The 12108-nt window shown below is 48.4% G+C and overlaps 1 protein-coding gene across 1 annotated transcript; it reads left to right on the top strand.

Annotated features, from left to right (window-relative positions):
• The first annotated feature begins 3372 nt into the window (after positions 1–3372).
• RASL11A (RAS like family 11 member A) lies at positions 3373–7801 on the top strand. Its single transcript, XM_035115861.2, has 4 exons — positions 3373–3621; positions 4932–4988; positions 5755–5834; positions 6901–7801. The coding sequence occupies exons 1-4, from the start codon at positions 3501–3503 to the stop codon at positions 7351–7353; spliced, it is 711 nt and encodes a 236-aa protein (XP_034971752.1). The 5' UTR covers positions 3373–3500; the 3' UTR covers positions 7354–7801.
• The last annotated feature ends 4307 nt before the right edge of the window (positions 7802–12108 follow it).

Here is a 12108-nt window from a genome sequence, read left to right as displayed (position 1 = left end):
ATATATGCAAAAAGATGCTTAAAGGACAAAAACATGATGTGTGTTTGTGACAGCCACAATTCACACATGCTGCAGGTAACATTGCTTCCCATGACAGCTGTACACAGAGGGGCAGCCTGTGCAGAATTACTTAGGGTGTGTTCACATGGCTCCCTTAGAGTGCAGTGAAATTGTTTTTCCTGTGCAGAATTACTTAGGGTGTGTTCTGTGCAGAATTACTTAGGGTGCAGAATTACTTAGGGTGTGTTCACATGGCTCCCTTAGAGTGCAGTGAAATTGTTTTTCCGGTGTGTTTCACGGCTCCTTCCCTCCCTAGCTGTTCATGTCAGCACAGCTTCATTCATTTCTGTTTGTATTCACACCAGTGGGCACTGGTGACATGGCTGGAATCCGTCTGTCTCAGGAGACAATGGAAGAGTGTTCCTTCATGGGTTGGAGACAAACCATTGGCGAGTTACAACACATTGCTGTGGCTGTAGAGACCGATACAGGAAAGACATATTTTGTTGCAGCTGGAGCAAAGGAAGGTGTCCAGTTGTGCCGATGTAGGTGTACCATGGCGTTTATTCTCTCTATCTTTTGCAAAGGTGTTCACACATGGCTCTAGACAAATTAGGAGCAGCTTAAGGACTCTGATTGGTGTGAAGCCACTTTGAGAAGCAACGCATCAAAACAATAGGATTCTGTAACAAAGCACAGGGTGTTGTTGTTTAGTTGTTTAGTCATGTCCGACTCTTCGTGACCCCATGGACCAGAGCACGCCAGGCACTCCTGTCTTCCACTGCCTCCCGCAGTTTGGTCAAACTCATGTTCGTAGCTTCAAGAACACTGTCCAACCATCTCATCCTCTGTTGTCCCCTTCTCCTTGTGCCCTCAATCTTTTCCAGCATCAGGGTCTTTTCCAGGGAGTCTTCTCTTCTCATGAGGTGGCCAAAGTATTGGAGCCTCAGTTTCAGGATCTGTCCTTCCAGTGAGCACTCAGGGCTGATTTCCTTCAGAATGGATAGGTTTGATCTTCTTGCAGTCCATGGGACTCTCAAGAGTCTCCTCCAGCACCTTAATTCAAAAGCATCAATTCTTCGGCGATCAGCCTTCTTTATGGTCCAGCTCTCACTTCCATACATCACTACTGGGAAAACCATAGCTTTAACTATACGGACCTTTGTCGGCAATGTGATGTCTCTGCTTTTTAAGATGCTGTCCAGGTTTGTCATTGCTTTTCTCCCAAGAAGCAGGCGTCTTTTAATTTCGTGACTGCTGTCACCATCTGCAGTGATCAAGGAGCCCAAGAAAGTAAAATCTCTCACTGCCTCCATTTCTTCCCCTTCTATTTGCCAGGAGGTGATGGGACCAGTGGCCATGATCTTGGTTTTTTTGATGTTGAGCTTCAGACCATATTTTGCGCTCTCCTCTTTCACCCTCATTAAAAGGTTCTTTAATTCCTCCTCACTTTCCGCCATCAAGGTTGTGTAATCTGCATATCTGAGGTTGTTGATATACATATGTATAATAGGGATTTTAAAACACAGCACTGGAAACACAGCGAGTGCACAATAAACAGGGAATGCAGCCTGGGATATAAATCCAACTGTATTTAATTACATGCACTTTTCTAAAATATTTTTTACATTAGCAAAGAAGCACAAAGGATAGATTTTTTAAAAAATGGCATGACTGGAAGGATAATACTGAATGTACTGATGTGTACAGGTACATCATCCTAAGCATACCTGTCTGATACATGAAAGCCATACAATTGGGGGGACAGACGGGGGACAACTTCTGATAAAAGATGGAGGAGTCATGCTAAGGAAATGCTCTTACGATGCATGGGATGAGCATAGCTCAGTCGGTACAACATGAAACTCATAATCTCAGGGTCGTGGGTCTGGGCCCCATGTTGAGAAAAACGGGAGTTGGACTAGATAACCCACCATGGTTCCTTCAAACTCTGCACTTCCAAGATTCTGTGATTCTAAATATGTATAACCACTGAACAAGCAAATCCAGGCTGAATCCCCGTTGTCTTAGATTCAGGCATCCCCAAACTTCGGCCCTCCAGATGTTTTGGACTACAATTCCCATCATCCCTGACCACTGGTCCTCTTAGCTAGGAATCATGGGAGTTGTAGGCCAAAACATCTGGAGGGCCGCAGTTTGGGGATGCCTGTCTTAGACCCCCCCCCCTCAGCAAGCAAATCAGACCAAATGTTCAGTAAAGGCCAGACATGGTCTAACCTCCAGGTAAGTTCCACGTGAACAAATCAGGACACACACTCAATAAAAGTGTTGTCTGGAGGAGCTTGAAGACTTCTTTGATGATGTCATGATGCCCCATAAAATGCAAGTGAACAAAGCATAGCAATTCCACACAAAGCAGGTCATAGGTGGAGGCAGCCCCAGGTGAGCTGAATCCGTTGGATGCAGTGAGACTTAGTAAACTTGCAAAGGCACATGAGAGCTAGTGCACAGGATTACACTACACACTTGTATTTCTTAACCAATTTTTAAAACCAATTCTGGCTCTTGTATTCATCAATTTAAAAATAAAGTGTAGAAATGGGTGGGATAAAAAGAAGCACCACATTTTAATATAGTGAACAGCATCTTGCTTTACAGAGGGCAGCCCTATATTTGAAGGTTAAAAGATGAAGGACCCTCAGATTAGACAACAGAGGCCATCAATAGTCAGCACCGACCTGGACTAAAACTGAGCAGGTGTACAGCACACCTGACCGCATTGAAACTGCAGTGTGAAATGTATTGTATTTCTTGTTAAACTGCAGCCATGATTTCTAAATTCTATCTACATCAGCGAACGCAAATGTTGCACAAACCTGTGCCATCTTTCATCCTCCTTTTTTGAAGATGAGTTTCCTTTACTTTTTTTTTGTTGGCTTTGCCTTACTCTCCGCCTTTTGGCAATCTGTGCGTGCCATGGGAGCAGACTCCTAGAGACCAAAGTCCCCTCCAATAAAATATTGGAAACCCCACCTCTCCAAATTTTATTCACGTAGCTCGTAGGCACTCCCGGTGCGTGCGGAGCGGGGGGCTCCCATTCATCCAAGCCGCAAGCCAGGATCGAGCCGCGGCTCTCCAACAAAGCGCGCCCTTACACAAAACTCCTTCGTTTCGCTGCCTCCGCACAACCTTGGAGCGCCGTTGGAACCGCGGGCATCTCCCACGGTCTGCGCTGGGCGGCGCTAGGTGCGGTGCGCGCACAGCTCCCAGCCCTCCTGCGCACGCAGCTCCGGACCTTCCCCGGCCCATAGATGGAGGCGAAGGGGCGGAGACAGCTCCCTCCCGCCCGCCGCCCGGCTTGCTTTAAAGGCTCGGCGGCTGAGATCCGGAGCAGAAGCTGGAGCCGGGAGCCTGGCTCGCTGTCCTTTCTCGCCTCCCCTCCAGCTTCCCTCTGGAAAGGTCGCCTCGCCTCCGCTAGCTGCGCCCCTCCGGATTCGTCTTCGCCTCGCCGGGCGCGGGAGGAAGGGGAGCCTATCCCCATGCGGCTGTCGATCATGTCTCACAACTACCTTTTAGCCCCGATCCAGGAGTGCCCCTCCGACTACCTGGTCAAGGAGGTGAAGCTGGCTGTGCTAGGAACGGGGAGCGTGGGGAAAAGCGGTAAGCGCCAAGGTCACACCGCCGAGTCCGCGGAGGGGCTGCTGCAAAGCGGGATGGAGCCGAACCGGGGGCGGGGGCGGGGCGGGGCACGTGTTTTGAATGCAAAAGGTCCCGTTTGCCCAACCCTTGTACAGTAATCATAGAATCCTAGAGGTGGAAGGGACCCCAAGAGTCATCGAGTCCAACCCCCTGCAATGCAGGAATCTCAGCTAAAGCTTAACAACCTTCAAGGAAGGAGAGAGGCCACAACCTCCCGAGGGAGTCACTCGATTCCTGGTCAATGTGGCCACTCTTGAGCTACCGGTAGACGCATCCTTGGTTTGACGTGCCTATAAGCCAGCTGGCAGATGCTGGTGAACTAATTCAGTCTCTCTCCCCCCCCCTCCCAACCCGATGTCCTCTAGATTTTGTGAGCTACAGCCCCCTTCATCCCTGACCATTAGCCGTGCTGATGGGAGTTGCAGTTCACAACATCTGCATTGGCTGCCCTTGTGCAGAGACAGTAGTAAGCAGCAGGGCTGTAGCTAGCTGCTCTGCCACCCGGAGCAGCGGGGCAGGGGAAGCCACCCATGGGGGCGCCGTGGCAATCCACCCAGGGGGGTGGCGTGGCGAGCTGCCCATGGAGTTCGCCTGGCCGGCGCAAGCCCCACCCTGCCGTTTCAGGCAGCACAGGGCCCCGAGCTGCCGCATCACTCCCAGGAGGGACACATAGTTTGGGTGTGCTGCAGGCCAGGCCCTGCGGTAAGTACCGCCCCCCCCCCGTGGTGTGCCATTTTGTCACCCCCTCAGGCATGACACCCAGGGTGGACTGCACCCCCACCTCCTTTCCTACGCCCCTGGTAAGCGGGAAGGATAATTTTCCTGGCTTGTTGCAAGGCAGCCACCTCTTGTTCCCAAAGCCATCCACGTTTCAGCCCTCTTGCCTCCCAGAATGAAAGAGTGAATGAATGGCTTCTGGGGGAATGCTCTCCTAAAGCCACGGGGGCACGGACGTGCAGATCTTCTCCTGACACGAAGCAGCTGCGAACATATTCAGAGAAGAGAGTTGCTTTCGAGGCACACTCTACACGCCTGTTGCGTTATAGGCTGGAGATGCCACCGCTGGCAAGCAGGCATCGTAGCTAAGGAGACCACACTCATTTTGCTGAATGCTTTGTGTGGCTGTGTTTGCTTGTAGCAGAACATCACCGCAGCTCCCCCCCCCCCCTTTTTGCAAATGCTATTTTTATCAAAGTGATGTGTGTCGTTTGACGCGTCTTCCTTTGCCACCTGTCACCACTAGTAACCCAACAACTCTCGTTTCTTTTCAGCTATGATTGTACGGTACCTAACCAGGAGGTTCATTGGAGACTATGAACCCAACACAGGTGAGCTTCTTTCTTTCATAGAATCTCTCTGTGAATCTGGATCTGGTGCTTGTGGGGATTATGCACATATAGCCTTGTTTTGCTCCTCTTGAATGGTTCCATTCTAGGGAAGTCTGGGAAATGGATCTATGTATGCTTCCCATAGCACCACCCAGCCCTTCTCCTGGCCTTGCCCAACAGGGAGGAGAGAACAGGGAAGAAGCAGTGTTGTGGTTCTTTTTTGTTTTAAATATAACCTTATAATTTTGCAGACCCTAGGTCTAGTGTGGTTAGACTGAGTCTAAGACTAGAACTGGAGAGATCCAGGTTCTGATTTCAACTCTGCCACGAAGCTTCCTGGATGACCTTAGGCAAATCACTATTTGTCAGCCTAGCCTCCCTCGCAGGGTTGTTGTGAGGATAAAATGTGGGAGGGGAATGAAGCACCTTGATCTCATTGGAGGGCTAGATAAATAAACACTAACAAATGAATAGAATCACACCCTTCCTCCAAAGAGCCCAGGAAAGTGTATGTGAGTTTTTATCTTCACAGCAACATAAAAACGTAAATTAGGCTGAGAAAATGTGGATGACTCTTGGTCACCCAGTGAGCTGCCTGGATAAGCCTTGCCAATTCTCTGACCACACCTGTTCCTTTTATTTACATTGCACCCCCATGGAGAAAGAATGTGTTTAACATCAGCTCCCCTGCTTCTTTATAATATACCTCCTACCTCCAAATAAAGTGCAGCAGTTTTTAAATGAGCTTCCATTTTTCCTTCTCCAGGCAATCTCTATTCAAGGCTCGTTCACGTTGAAAGTGACCAGATTTTCTTGCAAATCCAAGACACTCCAGGATGTATTGAGGTACGGAAACAATCATAAATATGTCCATTCTGTCGGCCTCATTCCATCAGTAGATATGAATGTTGCTGAGAAAATTCCCATTGATAGGAGTAGGCTGCTATCTTCCTTTCAGGTTCATTGATGCAATCTGCACATTAATGCAAATGACATTCTATGACTGAAGTCCAATGGTTAAAGGATAGGAGGAAATAGAATGTGAAATTACACGGCAATTGTCTGTGACTACAATTGGCATTTCAGAAGGCCCACTGTGTTTTCAAGAGGGCTTATTTCAAGCAAGCATTTTTCAACAGTTGTAGAGTATCTTCTTTTGCACTCTTTTCCCGGCATCTCCAGCTACTGCTGCCAGTCAGTGTAGACAGTACTAAGCTCGATTCACCAATAGTCTGACTGCATAAGGCAGCTTCCTATTATTGCAGTCTTAGAAATAAAGCTCCCATAGGCTGTTTAGAAAGAGGTGTGGCTTTTGCTACGTTTCATGCAGAAACTAAAAGTTCTTTGAAGCTCTTTGTTTCTGCATTATACAGTAGAGTCGCACATCTTGCTGGCTGGGGGTCAGAAGCCACCATGGATGAAGACCTACACATTGTCTTTGGCAATCCCTTCTAGATTCAGATGCAAAAGCATCAATGGTCATGCTGGTTCTGATGAGTCTCTAAAGCTATACACACGACCATTCTACACTTGAGAACCACACATGGCATAGTTAACATGTGCCAGTGCCATGCACCCTTTGTGAACTTGTGAACTGGCTATTGGCTAAGACAGCCTCCCCCAACCTGGTGCCCTCCAGACACTTTGGACTACAATTCCCATCAGCCTTGACCATTGACCACGCTGGCTGAGGCTGATGGTATTTGTAGTCCAAAACATCTGGTGGCGGGCATCAAGTTGGAAACAGTTGTGCCAGCAACAGATTTCAAGCTGGATTTTCTCTTTCCAAAGCAACCAGCTCGTCTTGAAGCAAACCTATTCTTATTTGGAAAGGCATTTGATATAGCTGTTGTTGAAAAGTTTCCCCCTTGTATCTCATTTATTTAAGTCTATGTGCTCTTTTTCTTTCCAGGTGCAAGAAGATGTTGCACAGATGTTGGATTCACTCTCCAGGTGCCTGAAGTGGGCGGACGGTGTTGTCTTAGTCTATTCCATTACAGACTACCGTAGTTACCAGTCCATCCGTCCCCTTTATCAACACATCCGGAAGATCCGCCCAGACTCTAAAATCCCTGTTGTCATCGTAGGCAACAAAGGCGACTTGGCTCACTCCAGACAGGTGGCGGCCAGCGATGGCCTGCAGCTGGCCAATGAACTGGGCAGTGTGTTTCTAGAAATCTCCACCAGCGACAGCTGCCAAGGTGTATGTGATGTATTTCAGTATCTTTGTAAAGAAGTGAGTAAGCTGCACAGCTGTGGCAGCGGAGACAAAAGGCGGTCGTCCCTCATTTCCCGACCCAAATCACCTAACATGCAAGATCTCAAGCGACGCTTCAAACAGGCTTTATCGTACAAAGTCAAGTGAGCACCAACCTTGACATCAGCCCCTGCTGAACAGACTGTTTTATAAAGCATACATTTATAAGAATAATTTATTTTTGTACTGATGCTGTTTGTTCGTGCATTTGCAAGTATGCAGCTTCCTTGCATTACTTTTGTATTAATTGACTCGGCAACCCCACAACTGAGTGCTGTCATTGCAACAGAATGAAACTGTGAAAGAGACGGTGACAATATGCCCATCCCTCTGTTTGATAGTGACCTGCTCTTTAAACTTAGGGCAAGCAAAGTTGAAAGTATTTGGATTTCACGTTTGTCAAACTTTGCTAGTCTGAACTTGGCTTAAATGAGAGTATTTCCGTTTTACCAGATGGTGGCTAGGGTTGCTCATCTCTCTCTGAGCCTATTCAAATACACATTTAAATCCCCCCCCCTTTAAAAAAGAAGAAGAAGAAGAAGAACTTACAGACTGGTGTTTCATTCTGTATGTAACTACGGGGAAAGAATTACAACTGATTTTGTAAAATGTTGTGAGGAGCTGTGAGTTATACAATTGCAAAATAAAACTATTTAAATAAAATAATTAAATATCACTTTCTTTATGTGTGGACCCCTCCCCTTTATTTTCCAGAAACCCTTGTTATATTAGCATATTGAAATCAGGCCAGGCTCCATAGAACTATGTAACTATTTCCACTAGCCAAATGAAGGTACTTTAAATTCTTGAATAGCAGTCTCTAATACCATCTAGGTATTAGATTCTAGGGGAGCGAGTGGCGCTGTGGTCTAAACCACTGAGCCTCTTGGGCTTGCTGATCAGAAAGTCGGTGGTTTGAATCCGTGCGGCGGGGTGAGCTCCCGTTGCCCTGTCCCAGCTCCTGTCAACCTCACAGTTTGAAAACATGCCAGTGCAAGTAGATAAATAGGTACCACTGCAGCAGGAAGGTAAACGGTGTTTCTGTGCACTCTGGCTTATGTCACGGTGTTCGGTTGCACCCCAAGCGGTTTAATCATGTTGGCCACATGACCCAGAAAGCTGTCTATGGACAAACGCCGGCTCCCTCGGCCTGAAAGCAAGATGAGCACCACAACCCCATAGTTGCCTTTGACTGGACCTAACCGTCCAGGGTTCCTTTACCTTTACCTTACCTAATACCTTGTGGTAAACTGCTTTTGAAAAGTCCTTTCAACACCAGTTCGCAAGATGACCAAAAGCACCTGCTGTTCAAAGGGGAACACATGGCAGAAATCTAACTGGGCATGCCAAAAGCAACTCTCTAGATCAGGCATCCCCAAACTGTGGCCCTACAGATGTTTTGGCCTACAACTCCCATGATCCCTAGCTAACAGGACCACTGGTCAGGGAAGATTGAATTGTCCAAAACATCTGGAGGTCCGAAGTTTGGGGATGCCTGATCTAGATGCCATGCTTGAGACTAAGCCCAGTGGGACTTCAAAGTAAACATGCACAGTGAGTCACTGACCTATGATGCACACTGTAAGTAGGTACTCATCTCTTTGGCCTTCAGAGTTTGCAGCTCAGTCTTGACTGCTTTTTGTATACCTGATTCATACTATTGCTAATACTGGAGTATTCTCACAGTAGTTGAGACTTACCCGATTTCTATTTGTGGATTGTGCAAAATCACAGCAATTCATCGGCAACATCTTGTTTGTTATATTTCTAATGACATCCATCTTCCTTTATAACATAGGCCCTAACTATATTGAGATTGCAGACTCTAGGAGCATTTGGGGTTGTAAATCCCATTAAACTCATAGGAATTCTAAGGAGTCATCCAAAGGATTTGCATCATAAGCCATCTTAATATTCCTACTTTGATTTCACAGCAGTTCATGTGGCTTCATGGAAGATGCTGCATCGAGTTCCTTGCTGGGAGCTTTTGAACAGAGCTTTAGAGCAAAGCTCGGGGGGGGGGGAAATGTAATACGTAAACAGCGAATATCATAATACAATAGCCTCATTAGGTGTAAGCAGTGTAATCTCTCTCAGTCTAGCTTTTTGTTCTGATTCCAATAGGATTAACTCTCTTAAATCGGAGCCCAATGGTTCAGTAGAGTAGCCTTTTATTTTGAAACAAGAGTTCGGTGCCCTAGCTTATCTCCAGCCCATTATATTTTCAGCATAAAAGAATAATGATGGCTGGCTTGCCATTTTCAGACTTTCCCCTGCCTTTTAATAGCTGTGTGGAAATCAAATCAAGAGAGAAGCCAGAGGCGGATTTAGGGCAGTGTGGCTGGTTCCGCAGCAATACAGGGTTGCAGATGCTTTGGGACTACAACTCCAGGGCCATCTTAAGGTCATCGGGTGCCCTGGTGCAGGGATCCCTCGGGCGCCCCCCCCACTCTTAAAAAAAAGGAAAAGCTCTTACCTGGCGTGCCGGGCGGCAGGGGCGGGGGGAGCCTCATGGCGGCCCCTGCACCTCACAGTGGGGCCGCGCTGTGCCGGAGGCCGCCCGCCTGTCCGATGCCGGATTGAGGGGGAGAGGGGGCGCCGCTGCTCCGTGCGGCTTTCCTCCCTTCTCCCAGCGGGCCGGGGTGCCTGGGCAGGCTGCGCCGGGGCTTTCCCGGCCGTCTCCCGCGACTCCGGCGCTTGCAGGGTCCACAGCCGTTTCCTTCCCGCCAACAGGGCGCTGCATTTCATTGGTAGAGGTGCTGCCATGTGGCGTCGCCTCTCCGAATGAAACGCAGTGCCGGGGTGAGGGATGACCCTGGCGCTGCAGAGCGGAACAGGGTCCTAGTGCCCCTGTTCCGCTTGCTTACCTCCCTGCTCTCCCGGCCCAGCTGGTGGAGGGAAAAGGGAGGCCGCCGTGCAGCTCCCCCACCTGCTGGGGCGCCCCTCAGCGCCCCCTGATCGCCCAGGCACCCTGGAGCAACGCGCCACTAGAGTCAATGGGCGAGCCGGGCCTGTACAACTCCCATTATCCCTGACCATTATTGACTACCCTGGCCAGGTCTTATGTGTGGGAAGGGTTTCAATGGATAGGAGAGGGTATATTGATGGCAATTTACCCTTCCTGGCACCGCATGTGTGGGTTAAATAGAGTTTCAAAATCCCATCCATGACTGCAAAATTCAAAGCATAGGAATTAGGCCGTAAAACCTTGTTTTGAGCAAGTCCAGCGATGAAGTAAGCTGGCTTTCCCTTTCTTACCCCACTTAACAAAGAACCAGGCAGCAACTTGTAAAGCAAGTTCAAAAAAAAAGATTTACTTACTTTATAATCATGTATTGGTTCACAGCAATTGTAACTGTAAAGACTATGCAGGCAAAATGCTTATATTTACAGTAAAACCAGCTTCAGGCATGTGCCTGAAGAGAGAGAGAGAGAGAGAGAGAGAGAGAGAGAGAGAGAGAGAGAGAGAGAGAGAGAGAGAGAGAGGAACATGAAGTACTGTATGCTCCTCCAGGAGAGGAGGGGAAATGACATCATACAGAGCCCTCTCTACCAATTGTATTTCTATGGTCAGAGTAGTGGCCTATCTGCAATACTGCTCTGTGGACTTAACCCCTTCTCATGCTAACTAGCAAGAATATGCATTTCTTAGGTTTGCCTGCTAATCTCCCACATTACGGGAGCTGGAGTCCCTATCCCTGCTAGTGCAAAGGGCTATAGCTCAGTAGTAGAGCAGCTGCTGCCCATGCAAAAAGGTTTAATAATAATAATAATAATAATAATATTTATACCCCGCCCATCTGGCCGGGTTCCCCCAGCCACTCTGGGCGGCTTCCAATTTTTTTAAATAAAAAATACAGAAATCCATGAAACATTAAAAGCTTCCCTAAACAGGGCTGCCTTGAGATGCCTTCTAAAGGTCTGGTAGTTGTTGTTCTCTTTGACCTCTGGTGGGAGGGCATTCCACAGGGTGGGTGCCACTACCGAGAAGGCCCTCTGCCTGGTTCCCTGTAACTTGTTTTGCTTCTCGTAGCGAGGGAACCGCCAGAAGGCCCTCGGCGCTGGACCTCAGTGTCTGGGCAGAACGATGCGGGAGGAGACCCTCCTTCAGGTATACTGGACCGAGGCCGTTTAGGGCTTTAAAGGTCAGCACCAACACTTTGAATTGTGCTCGGAAACATACTGGGAGCCAATGTAGGTCTTTCAGGACCGGTGTTATGTGGTCTCGGTGGCCGCTCCCAGTCACCAGTCTAGCTGCCGCATTCTGGGTTAGTTGTAGTTTCCGGGTCACCTTCAAAGGTAGCCCCACATAGAGCGCATTGCAGTAGTCCAAGCGAGAGATAACTAGAGCATGCACCACTCTGGCAAGACAGTCCGCGGGCAGGTAGGGACTCAGCCTGCGTACCAGATGGAGCTGGTAAACAGCTGCCCTGGACACAGAATTGACCTGCGCCTCCATGGACAGCTGTGAGTCCAAAATGACTCCCAAGCTGCACACCTGGTTCTTCAGGGGCACACTTACCCCATTCAGGACCAGGGAGTCCTCCACACCTGCCCGCCTCCTGTCCCCCACGAACAGTAATTCTGTCTTGTCGGGATTCAACCTCAATCTGTTAGCCGCCATCCATCCTCCAACCGCCTCCAAGCACTCACATAGGACCTTCACCGCCTTCACTGGTTCTGATTTGAAAGAGAGGTAGAGCTGGGTATCATCCGCATACAAACCCCTGTCTGAGCAGTTACACAGATTTGCATGTAAAGTGTCGCCTGTCCTTTCTAACCCTTTTTACTTTAAAATCCATAAAGTATTTAGAAGCAATCTGAGAAGTATAAACACAGAGGTGGGATGCAATTGCAGCCGTA

The sequence above is a fragment of the Zootoca vivipara genome, chromosome 4 (genome assembly GCF_963506605.1).
Source record: "Zootoca vivipara chromosome 4, rZooViv1.1, whole genome shotgun sequence".
NCBI lineage: Eukaryota > Metazoa > Chordata > Lepidosauria > Squamata > Lacertidae > Zootoca > Zootoca vivipara.
Note: the sequence above shows the minus strand (reverse complement) of the source record. Positions and strands in the feature narration are given on the sequence as shown.